Source organism: Thunnus maccoyii, chromosome 9, assembly GCF_910596095.1.
Source record: "Thunnus maccoyii chromosome 9, fThuMac1.1, whole genome shotgun sequence".
Lineage (NCBI taxonomy): Eukaryota > Metazoa > Chordata > Actinopteri > Scombriformes > Scombridae > Thunnus > Thunnus maccoyii.
The window spans coordinates 34,115,958-34,138,521 of record NC_056541.1 but is presented as its reverse complement, the minus strand read 5'-3'; the positions used below and the strand labels follow the sequence as shown (position 1 = coordinate 34,138,521).

At 40.0% G+C, this 22,564-nt stretch overlaps 1 protein-coding gene across 4 annotated transcripts in view; it reads right to left on the bottom strand.

Annotated features, from left to right (window-relative positions):
* unc5db (unc-5 netrin receptor Db) overlaps positions 1–22,564 on the bottom strand; it is a 186,510-nt gene that overhangs the window by 68,074 nt on the left and 95,872 nt on the right. For all 4 annotated transcript variants that reach the window (XM_042422354.1, XM_042422351.1, XM_042422352.1 and 1 more), the window contains exons 3-4: positions 9,762–9,905; positions 8,358–8,461 (exon numbers count right to left, since the gene is read on the bottom strand). In XM_042422354.1, coding sequence (XP_042278288.1) covers positions 8,358–8,461; positions 9,762–9,905 — 248 coding nt within the window. The remainder of the gene's footprint in view (positions 1–8,357; positions 8,462–9,761; positions 9,906–22,564) is intronic.

Here is a 22,564-nt window from a genome sequence, read left to right as displayed (position 1 = left end):
CAATTTAGCATTCATTTCAGTGAAGATAATATGTGTACCTGTGTTGTAGCCAAGCTAGCGGCTCTGCCTTGATAGAGATACACTGTGTGGGTGTTGAGTTTACTGCCCTGGAAATAAATGTTCATGTATGATGGTGTGTCTCTCTGCTTTGCAGCTAGGAGCTAGGCTAAATAACTGTCAGCTTAAAACCAGAGGATATGGGAAGGTAGCAAAAGGCTGTGTAAATCCTGTCTAAACCTTTCTGCCACACAGACTCAACTCATCCACATACAAAACACCACAGACGTATGAAAGCTGTGCTGCAGTATGTCTGTCTAATGTGCTTTGTATTTTACAGGGGAAATAATAAGAAGCAAGCTAAAATCAACGTGTCTAAAGTAATTACATGTAACATCACATCAGTAGGATCTGTTCTCTGGTCAGTCATGGAAATCATATTTGGCCCTTTTACAGTTCTTGAGTTCAGAATCTATTAAATTAGCTGGAATATTGCAGATTGTTTTTCTGCTCTCTGGTCCTCTACGTTAAGGTTGAGTAACATTTATCTATTTAATCATAGATATTGTAATACTTCTATATTACTTCTGTTCCTATTAATTTTTTTTACCAGAAATACGTTACAGAATAAAGCTGTATGCACCTCCTCAACAATAAGTTGATATATTTGTTTGTATTATTGTTTATCTGTTATCTAGCTGCCGTGCACATTATATGACAGGAAGTTTATCTCTTGTTTTGTTGTCTTTATTTGGCTATTTTGTATTTGAGGAAATACTGTATATTTATTTTAATTTGCTGATGCATTTTTTTTCTTTCAGTGACGTGTGTGTGTGCAAACATTGTGTCACAAGAGAGAGCAGTAGGTACAAATGATATTAACCCTCAGGAGTCACCGATCACGCCGGCGTGATCAAATGACGTGTTTGCTCCAGGACGTAGCATAAAAACGTGTTGCTGTCAATGTCTGTCTAAAGTTCCTGCTTGAAACTCTGCTAGTTTTTGTTCAGCGTTGTTAAACAAAGTAAAAACGGAGATACGTTGATATAAAAATCATGTTTACTGATGCGTCGCATTTATTTTATATCTTCGTCATTTACTACCTCTGCTTTTCGTTGTAAATAGTTTTCTATAGTTTGATTTTATCTCAGTGTTACCTTTACATATTATATTTGCACTATTTAGGAACCTCACTACACTCTGGGAATGCGAGGCCTGTAATATAGTTCTGTGTCTCATAGTTTATATCGACTATTTTGAGGAAAAAAAAAACACCTGTTGTTACATCTGCTTTTTGTTGTAAATAGATGTATATAGATTGATTTGATCTCAGTGTTACCATTATATGTTTATATTTACAACCTTTAAAATGCTTTGTTGAACATGTTTGTGTTTCAACAATTTTCCAAATCAGATTTTATTTATTTTGTGTGTATTTTGGTCCAATATGATGATATAGTATGTCAAAGTGAAAAAATAATTGTCTGGTCATATAGGTGATGTGCTGAAAAAAAAGATACCAAACATTGGCATGTTAAACATTTTTTAAAGTGATGTATAAAGGCAAATTCTAAAGTATGAAAAAACAAAACAGCCCAAAACTCCTCCGGGTTAAATAACATTATAAACTACATCATCATTATATTATCAGTGCATATATGTATATTGTCCATGCACGTTCAAGACTTGGAGCGTCTATAAAGCTCGTTCATCTCAGTTTACACAGACGGCTTCCAGTTCAGGAACTTTTATATGCAGTGAACTCTCCACAGAGATGTTTTAGTTAATATCAGAACACATCTGCAGAGTAACGAGACAGTCGGTTGTGTGTTTCTCGGTTTCCCTTTCAAGACAAATATTTACATTTTATACACAGAAAAAGAAGAAGCATCGTCCACACACATTGAGAGATTTATAAGGCAGTGTAGATGCATTTGTGGACCTGGTACAAGTGTCAGATACCTCTGATAACATGAGGGCCGGCTGTTCTGCTGATGTATCACATGATGAAGTAGAAACTGAGTCAGTGACAGAAAGTGATGATGGTGCTGTTGAAAATCTGCCAGAACTAATTGAGCAGGAAATAGCAGTAGTATTGTTGAAATTGGAACATATATTTCATATTCCAGCAAAAGGAGTAGATTAGTTTTGGAAGTTACATTTTTTTTACTGAGGTCAGCTGGTGCGCCTGTCACAAAGCGTACAGTTACAAACATTTTCTAAAGCTATAACCTCCATATTGGTGAGGCTGTTATTAAAGCCTTTCTAACCCTGTGGCTAAAATTTTGGGAAAGTGCAGCTCTTATTAAAGAAAACGACACTGAAAACTACATTTGAGGGTTGTAGAGCCTGTTGAGAGTTTTTTATCTGTAGACCAATGGAGGTCATTTCAGTAAATCCCTTTATTACAGTTATTGCGAGAGGTACTGGAAAGAGTGATTGAAGAACAACTAGCTCAAGAAAGTAGAGAGGAGTGCACAGTGATCAGCACATTTACAGGCAAACAAATCGTTTTCTAGCTGTTGAGAGTTGAGAATTCCCATAAAATGCTGTATTGATGATTTTGAGGTTTATAATCCTCTTGGGCCCTCATGCACTAAACATAAGCTTTGTGCTGTATATTGGCTCTCATTCTGCTCTTTCATCCATTTATTTGGCTGTTCTTTGTAAAAGTGAAGATTTGAGGACATTTGGGGTTGAAAAAGTGTGATCCAGTTTTGAAAGATCTGGTGATTTTGGAGCAACCTGGTGTTGCATCATCAGTCCCTTACTCGGTGCTTTTCACTGAGTGTTGGAGGGAATGAAGTCACTCACTGTTTTAGTCAGTAATTAAGTTAAAAATCACAATGCGCCAGTAGTAACTGGCATATTGCAACTGGCCTATACTGGCAGTATTGTGGAGATGTGTAGAGATAATGATGGTAAAGATCTGGTGTACTGTTAGCTCCACAGGAGGTCAGAGTGTCTCCATTTCTGTAATCTTCTCTTATATCCTACATGCATCAACAGTTCTACATCTACCTGTTATTTACTCAACTCATTTCATCTTCTCGGTTTCTTCGCTTTAAAGTTTGTGTCAACAATCCTTCAGAACAGCGTGGTTGCTGTTAGGACTGTTGGTGCTAATATGATGCTAAATACTAAAGGGGGGAAAGCTAAGATGAACAAGGTTAAAGCCATATAAATAAAATATAAAATGGTTTGGCTTGTTGTTCTTTATTATGTATGCTAGTGGACCTAAATGAATGATTACAGTAGCAATGACAACAACAATAACTGAAACAAGATTGACATTAGTGTAACAGACAAAACCTTTATCAGTTCATTCAACAAGGCTGAAATGTGTTGTAGTAAAGTGTTTGACCAACATAAACTAACCTTAAATTCATTTGACCAGATTAAGTACAAACATTTGAATTCAGTAAATCTATGTGGTGTCCAAACAACATAATGAAGATAAACTGATGTTACTTGATCTGTTTAGATGGAATATAAGTGCTAATGATTAAATTATGTTCACACAATGATTTATATTTTGAGTGCATACAGTGCTGAGAGGAAGCCTTCACATTACACATTATCATGTTATTTGATCTGTTGTCAGTAAAAAAAGGTCATTTTAGTGGTATATAGACATGTGAGAGACACTGGGCAGTGTGCTGTTAAGTGTATCATCAGTGTTTTTGAGTCCAGCTCTGTGAATCACAACCTCTGTCACTTCAGCCTCTCGTGCTTCACAGACGGAGATTTCACCTGCTCTCACGTTTGCTAGAATGGTTGCATCTGGTGCAGAAGTGACTTAAAGATATTGCAGGGAGACAGTTAAAGAGGTCCTGCAGCAGGTATGGACACTCACAAGAGCCTAGAGATCTAAAAACATACAATTCTCATAGTGCAAACCTGTCAGATGGATGGAGGACTTTACAGTGATTTCACAGTCCAACAAAGATCTTGTGCTGTTCTACCATGTGTGTATTATTTGCTGATAATTTAAAAAAAAACAGTATTTATAATAGAAGTATTTAATAAATGCTTTTTCACAAAGACACGAGAATGATTTTATTGGTTGATTACTGTGGTGTAATATACTGTACACAGCAATCTGACACTGTTAACAAAAAGTTTATGTGAATGACTTCTTTAAAGAGTAACTTCAGAGCTATGAGCTGTTGCACTTGAAACCACACCCACCAGTGATGTCACGCTGTACCTGGGGTACACCTCTACATCACTGCAGCAACATGAGAAGTTAAAGAGACGGTAACCAGCTGGATTTTTAGCTACTGGTTTTTGACTTTTCCTCTATACAATAAATACAACATAATTACAGTCAATGTTGAAATATAACTATCTAAGAGCAATGAAGAAAACAAAGATGATGCTTGTTGTGCAAACAATTTACTTACAACTTATAATAGAATTAATGAAATTAGTGTTGCTTCATTATTTCCCATATATACTATACAAATATCAATTTGTACTGTATGTTGGCATTTAACACAGCAGTCTCCGAGTATATTATAAATGTCTTTCTTTTTTACACTTACACAATAGAAAGTGCCTTTAAGACTCCAGCTAACTGCAGTGTAACTACTACAACCACAGAAAAATAAACGCTGATAATCTCATATTCAGTCAATACTGAATAATATATTATGTCAATATTGGGACTGAGTGAAATAAGCAACCTATAAAATGTTACAGTTGTAGTATGAAGGGATAATTGGAGAGGAATTACAGAAGAGTCTGAAATATATCTGGCACAGCACTTCCCTCATGCAAATAAAGATGCCCAGAGCGGAGGAGAGATTCCTGCTAGGTGTGAGACTGTTGTAACCACATGATACAAAATGATTTCACTCTGAGTGGCTGGCGACTCATTAGCTCATCCTGACATCCTTGCTGACGAAGGTGATTTCCAAACACACCCTTCAGAAGCACAGTGTTTACACTGCTCTCCAAACCGCAGACTCAATTTGTATCGGGCCTGCTCTGTGTTTGCTATAGTAGCATCCATCCTGCAGCAGCACTCTGAAACCTCACACCGCCACACTCAATGACGCCATCTCAATATTTCATGGACGAGGTGTGCTGAAATCGACTGGGCTGAAGATATCTGCCCTGTGCTCTCTACATTATTCACTCCCATCTCTTGTGGCTGGGCTCATTTGTGTTGACAAAGGACTAGATGGGAGATTGTGATTTGCTCCATACTGCTCAGATTCAACTATTTTTATCCCTGCTGTGAATTCTTTGGTGCTGGAATGACATCACTCCTCCATTTCCATGTTGAATCATTTATACAGCGCAGAGCTGGAGGTTGACCTCCACCTAAATTTGTTCCCTGCTCACATCAATTACACATCCATTGTTCATGCTGATTATCAACGGGCCAGATATGGAACGAGACCATCTGAACCAGAGTGAGAATGTTTTTAACGGAGACATTTAAATGTGAGAATTGTCCCACTAGTCGTTCTTGCAGGTTGTGAGAAACAGCTGTTCTCCGTCTCCCTGGGAGCCGCCACCGCCACAATGAACCGCTCTTTAGCAGATAAACAATGTTAAATACTCCATCTTGGTGCATGAGAACAATATTACATCCTCAGAAATTCCATACAGATCTTTATGGTACTGTACATGTGTTTACATGCACCAGGTCATTTTTTAGAGTATTTCTATTGTATGTTTCAGAGGTGTAATGCACTGTAGTAATATTTTACTGCCATTCATACTCCTTATACATATATCTTTACATATGTTTAGCTGCTAGCTGCCAGCAAAAAAAACCCCCAAAAAACATGTACCTGAATTAATCTAATAATAAAACATATTTGAACCCCCACTTCTTGTAAAGAAGTAAGTCTGAATAAAAGCTGTGTAACTGCTGTCAGTCCCAGTAGGAGGTTTGATTTGCACTGGACGACATGTCATGGTTTTCTTTAGAAACTGGAGGTTGTGTAAAATAATGATTCTGAAGTTGGTCTGAAGTGTCTATGAAGAGAAATTAGAAAGATATTGACAAAAAAATGGGCCATAATAGCATGAGGCCCTATTGCATTTTTAAGCGACTGTGCCTACAGCAGGTTGATAAAAATACATTTATCTTTTTTGAAATGTTTATTTGAAAATGAGAAAGCTGATGACAAAAATCTGAAAATCTCCTTTGTACCATTTGGATGCACTTCATGATGATCATAAGGTAAAAATAACACCTCTGGAATATCAGTCAGCTTTGCAAAACAATAGATTTGACTCATTATCTGTGAATATCCAAATAACATATTTGTACTGGGGTACGACCGCGTATGTTTGTAAACAATGTAAACAATGTAAACATCTTCTTCCCCTTTCATACAACAGATAGAGACTCATTCTTATGAAGCAGCTGTCACAGGTTAATCTCTGAGACTCCAGTCTGCAGTGCAGTTTCATACACTTCACTGATAAACCACAATTACACTGAATAATTACCAAATAAAATGTTAGCTTCACTTCCACGTCTCCCCCTCGATCCATATGCATATCTGTCTCATTAGCTCACATGTGCGTGCTTTCTATTTCCTCTCTCTCTCTCTTTCCTTCTGTCTGTCTCATTTCAAAGAGTCTGTAAAATTACATTTAAATGTCAGTATCACTGAATTAAATTATGCATTAAATTTATTATACTTTATTGCAAGAATGCACAACGCAGATTTATATTTGCTTATTTCTGATAGTATTTACACCAATCAGCCATGACATTAAAACCACCTGCCTGATATTGTGTAAGTCTCCATCGTACCACCGAGACAGCTCCGACCTGTCGATGCATGGACTCCATAAGACCTCTTAACCCTCCTCTGGTATCTAAGACATTAGCAGCAGATCCTTTAAGTCCTTAAACTGTTCTTGAACAATTATTGCAGGGTGCATTATGAAAGAGGCCACTGCAGTCAGGGAATACTGTTGCCATGAAGGGGTGTACTTGGTCTACAACAATGTTTAGGTAGGTGGTACATCATGAAAGCCTGGACCTGAAGTTTCCCAGCAGAACGTTGCTCAGAGCATCACAGCCTGCTTTCTACCCATAGTGCATCCTGGTGCCATCTCTTCCCCAGGTAAACAAATCAAACGCACCCAGCCGTCAACATGATGTAAAAGAAAACATGATTCATCAAACCAGGCCACCTTCCTCCATTGCTTCACATGCCCACTGCAGGCTGATGGTGGTGGACAGTGGTTAGCATGGGCACCAGTCTGCAGCTACGCAGTTCCAGCAAGCTGCCACGCACTGATGCACTGACACCCGTCTATCATAGCTCCTCTGAGGGACTGGACCGAGCAGGCTAGCCCTGCTTCCCACATATGTATGTAGTAAAAATATAATAATAATAATAATAATAATAATAAAATAAAATAACCACACAGGAATGTCTGTTTCTGGTGAATCCATTCATCCAATTAAACACATTACAGATCAAGTTACTTTATCACATTCATGCAAAAAGTAGACAGATTTATGATTAAATTTTTATTTTAAGTTAAATCCAGCAGAGCGGTAAATGCAGCAGAGTCCCTGCAGCCAGAAAGCAGATTCTATTCATCCTCAGCTGATGAGGTAACTCATCAAAGACAAACCTCCATCGCTGCCAACATCAGAAAGCTGGAGAATATTAGTGTCATGTATATTGAAACTGGGATACTAGAGTGCATGTAAATGAACTCAACAGTAAAGCAATAAGTGACTTCAGACTATATAAAAAAAAAAAAATCTGTCATCCTAGATGCGATGATGCAATCCACATTCATAGATCTGTGTGTGGAAGCTTTAACCAACAGATTCTCTTTCATGATTTTCATGTCTGATGGATCAAAACTACAGAATCCAGTGAGATAAAGAGCAACATCCCCCGTACCCTCTCCCTTAAATCAACCTTCAAAACTCTAATTGGACCGTTCACTTTGTTGCCTGACCCACTTTTCAGATGTTTCTAACATTGTGAACTCACAGGACTTGTGAGGCTAATGGTGATGTAAAGTGAGTTTGAGAATCTCTAAGTGTTTGATGTCTTCTTTTTTTTAACTGATCTAATATTTTACATGGTTTGTTGTAAGTGTTTTGATTCAAATGCATGCAATGAAACCTCTTTATCTCAGGTGGAACTTCTTCTCTAAATGTTTATGTGCACTTATCCCTGGAATCTAACACAACTATATCAATCTCTTAAAGGTCAGAGAAAGCAGAGCAGAAGCAAGAATCGACTGTGTGAGCGGCAGAGAGTTACTCCTGCAGAATAAGGATGCAGACCTTCTCTGCTCAGTGGGAGTATAAGCTTCTCGTCTTTCAGGAGAGGAGGAACGAGGAGCGCCGGTCTTACCTCCGCCACAGGCACTCCCTCTGGAGGGCGACAGTGCAGGACGATCATCCCGTTGATTGGCACCTCCTTCCCCTGGGGGTCCTGCTCAAAGTTTTTCCTCAGGTCTGTGTGGGGAGATAAGAGGCAGCTGTCAGGTGTCAAGTGTTACGGTCAGCCTGGCCTCAATCCTCCTGCCCATGCCTCCGCACGCCACGACCTTCAAAACCCACTATAGCCTGTGTAGGATAGAGAGGATCCCGTGGCCCTGTGCTGGGTAATCTGTTGACAAGGTGGTTTGGAGGATACTCTCGGTAGAGGAAGTGTGTGTTGCTATGATCAGTCTGGGCAGTGCATACAATAGTGACGCATCCTGCTCTGTCCATTTGATAGCTTAGTGTGCTGCAGCTATCCACTGAAAACCTTTCAAATGTCAGCGTTTCAGGTAAGCAGGAACGTGCCTTTGAATGGGTTTCATGTTCCAAAGCATCATGAGAGATTCCCTGCATATAAGGAATCTGAATACAGGAAGGAAACAGTTCAGCTGGCAGGTTGGTAAGTCATCATCTCAACATCATCATCTGCACACGTCATGTTTTTGCTTTCTGCAAAGAGTTTGTTAAAGATGCTTTAGTCAAAGACGGTTCACTGGTTTGTAAGTTTCTGTCATTTTGAAAAGTCTTCTTCTGGCCTTATTAGCTCATCCTCAGCTCGGACAAAACATTGAATAGAGAATTGATTATTTCACCACTGATGTTCAGTTTCCTGACCAAAGCAAAAATAAAGATAAAAAGGGTCCAGTTGCCTCTTAGTTTGTTAAGAGTTAAATCATACAGATGGACTCTGTAAATAATCTGTCAGACAGCTTTGTTGACTTGTCATTCTGCATCATCATAACACTAAACAGACAGTTTTCTGCATGTTGTACTTCATCTTTAATCTGCTCACAAGTTGGATGTGAGCAGTAATCAGGCCAATTCATTGAAGACTCATATGTTGCTGTCACTGAATCCTGCATCGTAATACTGTGAAGAACAACATGCCAGTTTGTGTGGAAGTGGAGCGAGACGTAAAGGAAGAATCAAACATTCTGAATGAACTGAAAGAAATGAAAATGTACCCTATCTATATTAATACACATAAGACTGAAATACAAGTTTCACCCACACATCATTGGTAGACACATACAGTATTATCAAAGAAGGCTACTAGTAGCTTTGAGGGGTCAAAACTCCAGAAATGCTTGAAGGATTAAGAGGTTTTTTTTGTTTTTATTACAAAAAAACATTTAAATAAGATATGAATAGTATGAAATGTTCTGTTCTCGGTCTCGTTATGAAGAGTTGTGACCCCTTCAGACTGTTTCCCTTCTCCATGCAGCCTGGAAGTATTTGCCTCTACTATCTGCGGAGGTGTTTCTGTACTCACAGGCTATGCGGACAGTAGCCTTGCGACTCTTGGAGGTGCCCAGGTGGCTCCAGGCCACACAGAGGCACCAGTAGTCCTCCGGGCCGTGGAAATCCTCCACCTGCTGACGGGACACGTTGATCATCACCTCGCGCACCTTCAGGCCTGGAATGACAGAAAAGATGAGACAGTTAGCTACTATATATACAGAGAATATGTTACATACCTTGCAGTCAGAGTTCTGCTGCCCAGTATGAACCCAGTAGGGTTTCCAGCAGGGTTTCCAGCAGGGTTTCCAGCAGGGTTCGGGCCATTTTGGGTCGAGTTCAGTTTCGATTATTCTCAAATGTAAGATAATAAGAAACGTGTCTCTGTCTTTGTCTTTCTAACTTCCAATTATCTGCATCCATGTGTGTCGTGTAATGCAAGCAGATACTCAGTCCCCACTGGAGAGCGGGAAGAGACGGAGCATGGCTAATGTGCTGCGTAGCCTGGCAATGAAATAAAACAAAAACTCACTAAAGGGCAGCTTATTAAATCATCAGTGTTTCAGGGAAAACATTACAACCTTGTAACAGTAGATAACAACCACACTGGTTATGTAGAGCTGGCGATACTTTACATACCTTATCTGGCTTTAAACGGGAAAGTTTACCAAACTCAATGATGATGCAAGATGAATGATTTTTTATTCCTGAGAAAGTCTTTCTGTTGGATTAAAGCAACACATCACATTGTTTAAGAAAGTAACAACAGAAAAATATAGCCCAGTTATGCAGAAGATCTCAGGAAGGGCTGACACACTTCCTGAATCCACCTCTCCGCTGAGCACTGGGAGCATCACTGAGGAAACTGGCAGAATCACAGTCCCTCAGGGCTTCTGTACTGTATGTTTTCAGTGCTCAAAGCCGCTAACAAGAAGGAAGCTAAATCAGCTGTAGCAGAATTAGCATTAATAATTTGGACTACACTTAACCGCTTCAAATAGCATATGTAGGCCAGCTGTGGAGGCGACACCAGAACAATATAGCACATTATTTAACACAAAAGGCCTGCGAACGCAACACGTTGCACAACGCTCTTATTATCTTGCATGCATTAGAAGAAGAGAAAAAAAAAAACACTCTCGATTTTTAAAAAATCCTCTTAGGCAACACACTGCAAGCCCCCGGTTGAACATGTTCGTCACCCTGTCATATAGCTTCAGATCGGTATACAGCACCCATTTTTAATCTGAGTCATCGGCTTAGGGCCTGTCACATGTGTTTTCTCACTGCTCCTCAGAGCCTCTGCAGCCTGCAGGCCTTATACCCACAGCTGGATTAAAGGCAAGAGATGTGCAATGTGCCGGGGACTGGAAAAGACCAATACCTACATACCCCCAACCCCATCCTAAACCCCTCCATCCCTGACTCTTCTGGCTCTTGTGCATCCACTCTGATAAATAACACTTTAATCTGACATGCTCTTACTGAAGTCAAACAGTCTCATACTGCGGCTGCACAGCTTGTGAAGTGCTGAGCAGACTTCTGAATGAATACCAATTAAACCCCGAGTGAATGGCAGCGCACAATGGATCCATGCTGGCATTCGCAGTAAAATTAAGAAATGGAGAACATTTAGTGGCGGGCGGTATCCACTGTGCTGGCTATAAAGGACAACAATAGAAAAGTGAGACTCTTCCTTTTTGTCACACCGAGTTGTGAAGTTGTGAAGAGACTGTCTGATTAAAGGAAGATTAAATAAAATAAATACTGATAGAAATGAGGTCGTTAGTCTCAATATGGTGCACTGCGCCGTACTTGGTGACCGGGGTAGTTTAAATTGTGACTGACAGGCCTGGAGAGGAAAAAAGGCCATGTTTAAGAAGAGGAATAAACAAAGCAGCAGCTCTATGGCTGCTGCTTCCTCGTGGCAGCCCCCGTAGAGAGTGAGACACAAACATAATTCATAATTTCTCGAGCAGCGGCAGAGAGCTGGCAAGTGACAGTGTGTGTGGGAAGAGAGACAGCAGAGAAAATAATGACTAATGACTTTCCATGATGCCCTAAAAAGTGTGAGCCTGTGTTTTAGAGGGGAAAAAAAAGAGAGAAAGAAGACAGACTGACTGTTGGCGAGAGAAGAAAAGGCGGCGGTAAGCTTTCACGACAGAGCAACACATTTCCTGGAGCCCAAAGTGGCGTGGACAGGTGGTTCGCCTGAGAGACGGAGATGAGTGCTGCCACTGTGTCATCTGTCAGCCCTATTTGTTTATCGGCAGAATACTGTTGACAGTGATCATTAGAGTAAACCACTTGATCTGTTCTCCTCCCCGATCCTCTCCTCGCTCCTCACAGTTTCCTGCGTCACTTCATCCAAAAAAGGCTGAATCACACAGAGGAAGACTGGCAAGATGGCTGAAATAAGAAGTAGAGAGCCAGAGAAGAAGAGAGTGTCACTGCTGCAGCTTTGCCATAGTCTAGCTTATTAACTTGGATGTGGATGTGCATGACAAGCACTTCATTAAAAAGCTGCATTAGGATAATTTCAGGGTAAAAGGTTTTAACTTCATGGGTTAGAATTCAGCAGACAACTCTTCCATCTCTCTCTCTCGCCACATATTTCATATATTTCCTCGGGTTCTCGACTGTTAACCATCCAATAAAAGTAAAATGGGAGCGGGCTGGTGTGTCATAGATCAATATTAGACTTTTCAGAAAATGGCAATATCTGCCCAACGTACTGGCAAACCCAACATACTGATCCAGCGGCTCTGAACCTCGGGGAAGCAGGAGGTGAGGATTAGACTTGAGAGGACATGCCCTCATTTTAAAGGTTGATGTTTGATTTAAATATCTGTTCAGATGTAATTATAGTAACTCACAAAATAAAGGTCTACATTAACCATGTGAACCCTTTTACTCACAGTCACTAGATATCTCAGCCTCCTGCCTCCTCGTGTTTGTTTTGACTTACTGGGTCAAAATTGTAATTACCAAAAAGAATAAATGTATATTACATCACATTAGTCTCCTCCAGTCAGAGTGAGTATTTAATACCAACTGATGATGTTGGTAAGACAGTTTCATTGGTGCAGTTGGTGTGTGGTAGGTGGGTTTTGTTTTGAGGTTTTTATATCATTCTGCAGCTTCCCAGCAGTATTCCATATATATTACAATCCTACATACATATGTATGTCTGATGTAGGTTCCTGCATGATAATGTTATTACATATAAACCGATATAAAGCCCCTAACCTGCCTAGCCAGTAGCCACAGAGCGCTAACTGTTGCTGCTGCTCTGCTAAACATGCTAACACACACACACACACACACACACGTGGACGTAGGAAGCATTGAAAGCGTAGGTGGGACATTCTAACAGATGTAATTTCCTTCATTCTGCTGCCTTTTAACAGGTAGTTTGATACTTTTACTGCTCTGCTCTGCTAGCAAGAGAAGAATTATGGCTACATTTTGTAATTTCATCCAGAGGAAGTGGATGAGGATATTTGAAGATTTTAAAAAGCTAAAAGTAAAGAAATTGATTCGATGACTAATCCTGAGCCATCTTTAATAATAACCACTCATTTATTTCAAATTGAGGATCTCTTTCTGTGTGCATGTGATTGCTATTTCTGTGAAATGAATTTCTTTAATGTTATCACATCGATGAGTAAAGTGGAGAAGACAACTGTAGTCAAAGCACCTCTATGCATTCTCTAATAAACTACATTCATCTACCAGTCATTTCTACATTTCTACCCAGAAACACGCCACAGAAACATTTCATGATAAAAGACATCGATATAACAACCATCTGCCAGCTTTCATAAAAAACAAATAGTCTTGAATTCATAAGTAGGTTTGAGGAGTGTGTGTGTGGGTAAATCCATCACGTTAGCTTGATAACATCATAATAGCTTTGTGGCCTCTGATCTATACTTTTTGGCTAAAAATACATATTTGCTAATATTTCAATTAGCAAATAACTTAAAATCCAAAATTCTCATGAAATATTGAAATGAATGTGACACAATTAATCACCAACAATGATTATTTATGTTTACATGCCCTTATTACAAAAAAAAGACAATATTCCTACTAAGCTGTTTACATGACTAATGAAAATGAATATTCCACTAATATTCCCGTTAACATGCGGAGGGTTTTCAGGGGTTCCCTCTGCTCCGTTGGGAATCACCAGATCTCTGCAGGCAGTGAAGTAAACCAGCGAGATGAAAAACATTAATGAGCTGCTGCCTGATATTTACAAGTGATATTGATATGACTGAGTTCCAGGCACATCCAGTGCGTATGTTGTCCCAGGCTGAGTGTTTTTGACCTTCATGGTCCATGGCATCATGTCAGGATAATAACCAATCCCCTCCGTCCCCGTCGTGGAGGAGGTGTGGTCTGTTTTTCCAGCTCTCCACTCTCCTCTCATCCCTCTCTTCTGTCTGCCTGCACGGGGGCACATTACACCCCGTCATGCATTTTGCTCTAGAGTTAAAGCACTAAAGTTACCATAATGCTTGGACGAGGAGTGGGTCAGTCAGCTGAAACCAATCTTTTATTGTTGTTTACATTTTGAGGAATTTGCAACATGAAAATTCATTTTTCCTGTTTGCACTGAAACCATGGAGACAACTCAGCCGGCCAGTTTATGACACAATTTGATGTGGTAAGATGTGAACTTATGAGGAGATGATTTATAAATGCACCTATTCTCAACAATTCCACTGACCAGCAGGATCTTTGACTGAGTTATGACTGAGTTATGACTGAGAAGCTCAAACAATATGAAAGATAAATAGTATATTCTTATTTAAAATACAAATTTCCTACAAAAGAAACAAACTACAGAAGAAGCCATTGTCAGGGTATGTGTCAGTGTTTTTGTCCAAATATGGATGCTAATGCTATTGGGATTCTGATAACAAATGTACTTAGAAAGGTAATAGGTTGATAGCTCATCATGGCGAAGCTTCCACCAGAACATTCTGTCAGACTGGGAGAGAAGCTCGGCTAAATGGATTTGTCTACATAACAAAAGGAAATAATCCTAACCATAAAAATGACAGCATTGGTAGTTTGAAGTGACCTATATTCAGGTTTAGAGTTTATTAAAAAAGCAAATAATAGCTGTCGTCAGTAGAAAAGGCAGCAGTAGCTAGTTACACTGCTGTAAAAAGTGGAGGTTTGGGTGGATGGTTAATCTTCTACCCACAGTCACCATGTTTGTTTGTCATAACCACGGAGTCGATGTGTCTCTAACCTTAATCATGAGAATGACCTTTTCTTAACTTAACTATGTAGTATCAGTTGTGTAAACTTAGCCAAACTTTAGCCATTGGCATAGATAACAGGGCAACGTTTATTATTCATATAAATATCATTTTGGATGGCGCTGTCAAATACCCAATTTTATCACTTAGGTAAGAGGACTTGCTGCACAAAGCACCGATGAAAGGGACGTGAATGCAAGGAAAAGAAGCATGAAAAGACCAAGATGTAAACAGAACTGAATCAAACTATCCGTACTAACTACAATGTGGTGGTGGATACAATCAGGATGATTAGAGTTGGGTTCTAATAGTCTATGTTTGACCCTGTTCCTGTTCCTCTCAAATCTTTTACTTCTGTTGTTCACATGTGCCAGTTAGAAATCAACAATTCATAACTCATACTGGTAACCTCCTTTTCAGGTTAATTAGACTACTACTAAAAATTCATCTTTCTGCCTCCTCAGCCAATAAAAGCTGATTACAGAAAATTTAACATTTGTGTTTTAAACGTAGCACACATGCATTTGTCACTAGTCAGCCAACGTGGTTGTGTTGGTCACTCTGGCACGAACAGCACACCCGAGCTGATCCCACAAGTGTTCACTGGGGTTGAGGTCAGGACTGCTGGCAGGCCGTTCCATCCTCTCCACTCCCACATTCTGGAGGTCGTCTCTGATAAACCCCACAAACCAACAGATACTGGTTGAAGAATGGGACGCCATCCCACAGCAGAGTGTGACCAGGCTGGTGACCAGCATGAGGAGGAGGTGCCAGGCTGTTGTGGCTGTGTATGGTTCTTCCACACGCTACAGAGGCTCCTGTTTGTTAAATGAATAAATTGTTAAATTGCCAATATGTCTTGTTTCTTCAAACTTCAATCATCCAATCCACCAAACACCAAACAAGAGTCAATGGCAGAATAAGCTGTTTGGCATTGGCAGAGAAGATTTGGCAAATTTTTCATGGGCGCAACCCACATACTCAGCTCTGCTGCTCATCCCACAAATGCATGTTCCTTACAAATGTGGCACCATTTAAAAGGGAAATAAAAAGACTTTCCAACGGTATAAGATTTACTGTTACAACAAAGAAATTATCAACCAAACACTAATTTCCTTACTTTGTGTGCTATGTTTAGTTATTCAGGAAATTAGTTACTTGATTAAGGTGGAAAGCTAAACAGATATTAGATATTTAGATTTATTTAGATTTCGATAAGGTCATCTAAAGGATTCTGATTCGATAAAGGGATTTGATCAAACCTAACCTAACCTCGAGTTGATAGACCACACTCTACACCAACTCATACAGCGATTTGCTTTACTGCAAAATACATCAATAAATAGTAAGTATCCCTGAGAGGATTTTCTAATTTTGTTGCAGCAGTAAGTCTGCTTTCATCGTTACGGCCTTAGCCTACTAATGCAGTGTATTACTGTATATCCTAGAAGCCTAGAACTGACATCACAATGGGTCCACTTGCTCTCCTGCTGCTTATCTACTGTATATTGTGTTTAGCAGTGTGCAGCAGCCGTGAAATACCAGCGGGCCCTCCAAGGCATAAATTAACTTGATATTCCTAACCATTGTCTTTTGATGATTTTATATTTGTGCACTGTGATTGTTGGTGAGGCTCATCATGCAGCGTCCAACAGAACTAAAACGAACTATTGAGTAGCTTATGTTTAGGTGCCTTTAGTTCTATTATCATGACTCGGGTTCCTTTTTATTAGCTGGCAAGGGATAGGCGGGGTTTAATGTGGAGGGCCGATGCCACCTTCAGCCGTTTCCTTGCATGCCTTCGAAGCAGGGTGTGAAACTGCTGACTAACATCCAGCCAACTGCAAATAAATTATGACAGTAGCTGGTGAGTTGGTGTGCCTGACGGGTACAAACCATTGATCAGAGGCTCCTTTCTACTCCATAAACCTTTCTGGCTGGTTTCAAAGAAAAGACAGAAGGAAGCAGATGTTATTTTTTTATTCACCTGTCACTGTGGACGGCGGTGGATACAGTGTTAGCTTCTTCTCCCGATATATCCTGTGGTTATGTCATCAAAGATATAAATATTCACTATTGAGAGGACTCCCCCCACTTTGGCATCCATATAAAATGGGCACAGATTTCTTATGATCCACAAACCACACAGGAACGTTACATGTTAAACCGGTTGTTACCACCATGTTTCTCTGATAAACACCAACTTTTACTTGTCTCGTTTTTGATGCCTTTCAGAGGCTGTGCAGATCCCCATTACTGATCCAAACAACACTCAATGGACAGGTGCTCTTATCTCCACTGGTTGTGGTGCTGTGCTGCATGCTAATAAAGCTTATCTAACTGAAATTGCAACAGTTTTATTTATCAAGACCTTGACACGTTGCTGCATGTGTTTCTAAAGATGTTTCTGGTTTATAAGACCTGGTGTACAGTATATTTCCTATATGCTCTTTTTTTGTGTCTATTCACTTAAAATGACATTATTTATAAAAATCTACATGTTGCAGTCCAACTGAAATCAAACCATTTATGATTTAATTGATTTTGAGCACATTCATGTTTGAAAGGTTATCATATTTTGAAAGCAGCGAGGCAGCTGACCTGCAGACCGAAACCATAGAAACAAACAACACCAGCATTTTACTTTAACTATGACCTACTGGACCTTGACTTATTTTTTAATGCAAACATAACTGCCTTCTCTGCCTATAGAAAGCAATGTATAGATAATCCATTTAATCTGTAATTGAAAAATGACATCTTCTTTAAAAACATGCTTAACTTCAAATAAAAAAGATGCTCTGTTTACAAGGTAGTCAAAGAATAAATAATAGAAGGAAAAGTAATTACAGACCAACTCCACACAGAGAGAGCCTCTGGTAAATATAAAGTCTGGTTATCCACTTATTAGTGGCACAATAGAAAAGTTAAAATACCTTTATAAGTCTTGATTTTTCACCTGGATTTCATAACAGACTTCTTTTCACCTAAATTGTAAATGTAAATAAAATACTGCTGCATGAAGTCAGAAAACTGCAGCCAGGACTCAAACATACACTGTAAATACACACACATATATATATATATATAAATCGCAGCAATATGCTATATATTTCACTATATCACAACTTTTGAGACAATCTTTAGCTGACTTTGTTTGTTGTTTGTTGTCCCTGTTTGCAACTCAAGCATGAATGTGAATGAATGAATGAACCACTTTGATACGACAGAAAACTTAAACATGTGAAGATCCTCAGGCATGTTCTGGGAAAAAAAACATCTTTCTTCCATGATTCTGAAGCAGATTTATGGATGTTTATTCGTGAAGGACACCGGAGACGATAATATCCTTGCAAAGTGTAAGTCACATTGAATCTAAAAATATGTTTATCATGTCTATGTGTTCAGATTTGACTGAATAATGAAGGAATATGAATTGTGATGCAAACTGCAGCAATCGGTTGAAGTGTAATTGCCTGAGTGAGCTGTGTGTCACTGCTGCAGCTCCAGCTCAGGACTGTGGTGATTAACAGCCAAACTATAATAACTAGCGAACACCAGCATACACCTGTCTCACCTCAGGCACTATCTCGGCCTCCTGTTTGTCCCTACAACCCCCCCAACTCCCCCCCCCCTCTCGACTCTCCTGCGTCCCCTCAGGGAGGTGCGCCTCACAGGTTGAAAACCTCTGCACTATATGAACCGCTCCTCTCAGGAGTGGAAATGTAAGGTTTTATGAAGTGTAGTAAAGCCTGCTGCAGTTTGATCCCTCCATATTATTCTTTAGAATGCTCTCTCTTTGCACAGCAACGTGTTTAAAGGATCACTGCAGTTCATCACAAACTAGGTCTTATCAGGTTGTTTCTGCCATCGTTCCTGTCAGTGGGAACATGGAAACAACTCAGTGATTCACTTTGAAGGAACAATGTTAATGTTACTGATCAGAAAGATGGCAAATAAAATATGTTGCAGGTAGGCTGAGTGAAAGTGTGTACATATCACTACTGAACTGGACTGCAAACAGAATCTTTACTATTAATTTCGTGCAAGTCCACGGGGTATCTTCATATCATATTGTAGAACAGGACAGCTGGTCTCAGTCTTCAGTCTGACACATATAGAGAGAAAATCATTTACATTTACATTAATTCATACCCACAGGCAATTCAGAGCAGCCAATTCACCTAACCTGCATGTGTCTGGACGTTGTGAGGAAACCAGAGCAGGAAGAGCACGCCAACTGCTGCGTTTGTGTCGTGAACAAAGGAGGCGGTTGCTACATGCACACACACAACAGTCCATGTACTTTACATACTCTACTAAACTGTTCTCACAATTACGTCGCGTTGTCAAATGTAATGACTGTCTGCATTCTGCTCACACACGACATTTCCTAAAATGAATGAAATTGGAGGGAAGTGGTTGGGTGGATGGTGGCGTACTGACGCTGGAGACTGAGGTTCACATGTTCTGTGTGTGATTAGAAGTTTAGGCAAGAAAAACACTTTGATTAAAGATCCACACAAGACATGTTTTAAGACATATATATATAAATACTCTACTTTGAATATTAATTTGTGTACAATTCCCTCATTAAAATCCTTTAAACGTTATCTATTCCTTCTGCCTCATTAAAAAATCCACTATCTTGTTAATTTCATTGGAAGATGTCTCTTACAACTGAAAGTCACTCATTCTAAAGTTCCTTCTCAGTGTGTGTGAACTAGAGGCTCCAAACTTCCACATCAGTTGTATGCTGGACCATGATTGGCTCCAAACTGTTTGTGATGTCATGTGACTGGTTTAAACATGTTGCGTCTTTTTTCTGTATTAAACCAAGATCATCATCTTAAGTACTTCAATAGAACCATAGAGAAGTTTGTGTGTACTATTGTACTGCAGGATTTTGCTGGAACACAAATGAAATAAAAATCCTTCAAAATATATTTGTTGTTACAATTTAGTATATAAATGTTATTTCTAGGACAGAGGGTTTGGCCTAGAACGTGATCTAACATGAGACAGATCCATCTTTTTGGTATTGATCTCTAATGCTAGCATTAATATTCAAAACAAGACTTATCACACAAATATCCTGCTGTTAAACTTATTAACCGTATCAATGGATAAATAAATACAAACACTGCATGCAAACTCTTTTGGTTGAGTGAGTGTCTGCTGTCAGTCGGCCTGGTGACGGCAGTCTGTCCTCTCAGCTCTGCAGGAGCTGCAGCTGACAGACGAGACGCGTGACGCAGGTCCAGTGAGATGTGGGGAGGCTGCAGAGAGGAGGACAGGGTGGATGGACTGTCGTGCTCACATGAGACAACATTTTTTTCTGCTCATAATAATGTGAGAGGAACAGAAGTGACTCTACAGCTGATGCTCTGGATTAGCCCAGTAGTTAGTGTTGTCACCTTCATGAATTTGGGAGTTGGAGCTTCTGAAGGAGCACTGAAGTGAGGCTGCTTAGTTCAAATGTCAACAATCTTTCTCCAGGATCACTGGCATCATTAGATATATACTTAATACCTGGAAGAGAGCATGTTTTCTCCCGTTCTCACACTAGTCCTGTTGCGAGTGTTTCTTGCAATCAAATTCGCTCCAGTAGGTTTTCATCCTGCAGCTCTGAGGTTCAACAGAAGCTCCTTATATGGAGCTCCTCTCCTATATGATTCTAAAGCACCTTTTTATCCAAGAAGATTTCACCTGTGAATAAAGTTTTCTGAGGAGAAACCATCCATGTGCAAGCCTCATCTCCACTTTTAGCCGACGTGCTTCATCAGTGGAAAATATCTTGATACTGACAGGCCTGTCTGACAAAGGCTAATAATAACCAATAATCATTCTGTTTCATCTGTCTAGCCCATGCGCTTGCTTGCACTTGTGAGCCACCCACATGCTGTAAGAGCCACAGCAGAATTCTTTACTGAAGACACTGCACTTTAGATCTCAGAACAGCATTAGTACATTAGCATCATCCTCCATGAGGGTCTCATTATGTCCACTCCGGCTCGCCAACCGAGGCCGGTTACTACACCAGGACTTAATGCTGACAGAAGAATCCTGCAGGTACTGTTCTGAAAACTCTCTCAAGCACTTAAGGTATTGAGGCTTTGTTTAAAATGAATCCCCAAATTAGCCACCATTTCACTCTGCCCACATTCATATTGCATGCCAGCAAAACTGGCTCGCACACAAGAACCCTCGCAAACACGTCCGCACATGTGCACAGAGCCATTAGAGTCTATTTCAACTATCTTTTGGGGGGAAGGATATTTGATAGCACACCATTTTTTATTCCTCCCAGAAAAGTGGAACTTTTATCTCCCAACTCCATTAGGCCCCGTGCCCACTTCTGAGCTCTGTAATCAGACAGTCCCAACCCACAGCCGTGTCTCCTTCAAATGATACCCAATTTCAAGCCTGCAAAACGTGAAATGAAGCCTGACCAACCCAAAACATACTGCTAACAAGTGACACATCTTGCAATGTTATGAGCCTCTGAAAACAACAGTGACCCTGTATCGCCATGGTGGGAAACATCAGCAATTACAACTACAGTGGCTCATAAAAGAAGAAGAAGTTGGGGGGGGGGGGGGGGGGGGGGTTTATTTTATGTTTCCACATTCATTACTTTACTGTTCTGCTTCAGGTTGCATCTAAAATGTGTTTTACTTCACCATATTGAGCACATTAATTCTAATCATTAGAACTACACTCCTTTGTGTTTTAGAGCAAAGTTTGTCTAAATTACTGTATTACTTTCAGTTTCCTCACAACTGCAAGTCATTCTGTTACAGTGACGCAGCACTGCTAAATGAGGAGGGAGGAAAACAATGTACCTACGGGGGTACTGGGGGATGACTCGGCTCCAACAAGGCTGTGCTTGACTGTCTGGAACGGGATCCTCAGGATTGCACCTCTGCTTTATGCGAATGACGTGGTCCTGCTGGCTACATCAGACCGTGACCTCCGGTCCACACCGGAGCAGCTTCCAACCGAGTGTGAAGCAGCAGGGATCAGGGTTAGCACCTCCAAGACTGTGTCCACACTAAACAGGTTCAATTTGTAAAAAAACACCTTTTTCTCTCCATCGTCCAGACTGAAACGGTGTTTTGCTGTCTTCTCCCAAAACGGTCTCCAGACTGTAAAACATTACGTGTGTGCAGGAAGCAAATATTTAATATTACTAAACATAGAAACATGGGACTCTACCAGGTAACGTACCAGTCCTGTAGCTTGATGTTATCAACATCAGTTTGAATTATTTCACTTTTGGCTAAAATAACAATAGATAAATAATAAAATAAAAATACCCATGAGCCTCAGCCACCATTGCTGTGTAGAAGAAGACCATCATTAGTAATGAATTCAAAAGGCTTCTCAACACCACAATCAAACTTCCACCCATTGTTAGTGACGCACATGATACAACTTAAAGCTGCGAGATTGGATATTTCTTGCTGAAATGCATCTTGGGAGTTGTAGTTCACTTCTACCCCAAAGATCTTATATCCAGTCTTGTACCTTTGACTCTTAATCAAAGAACCAGATA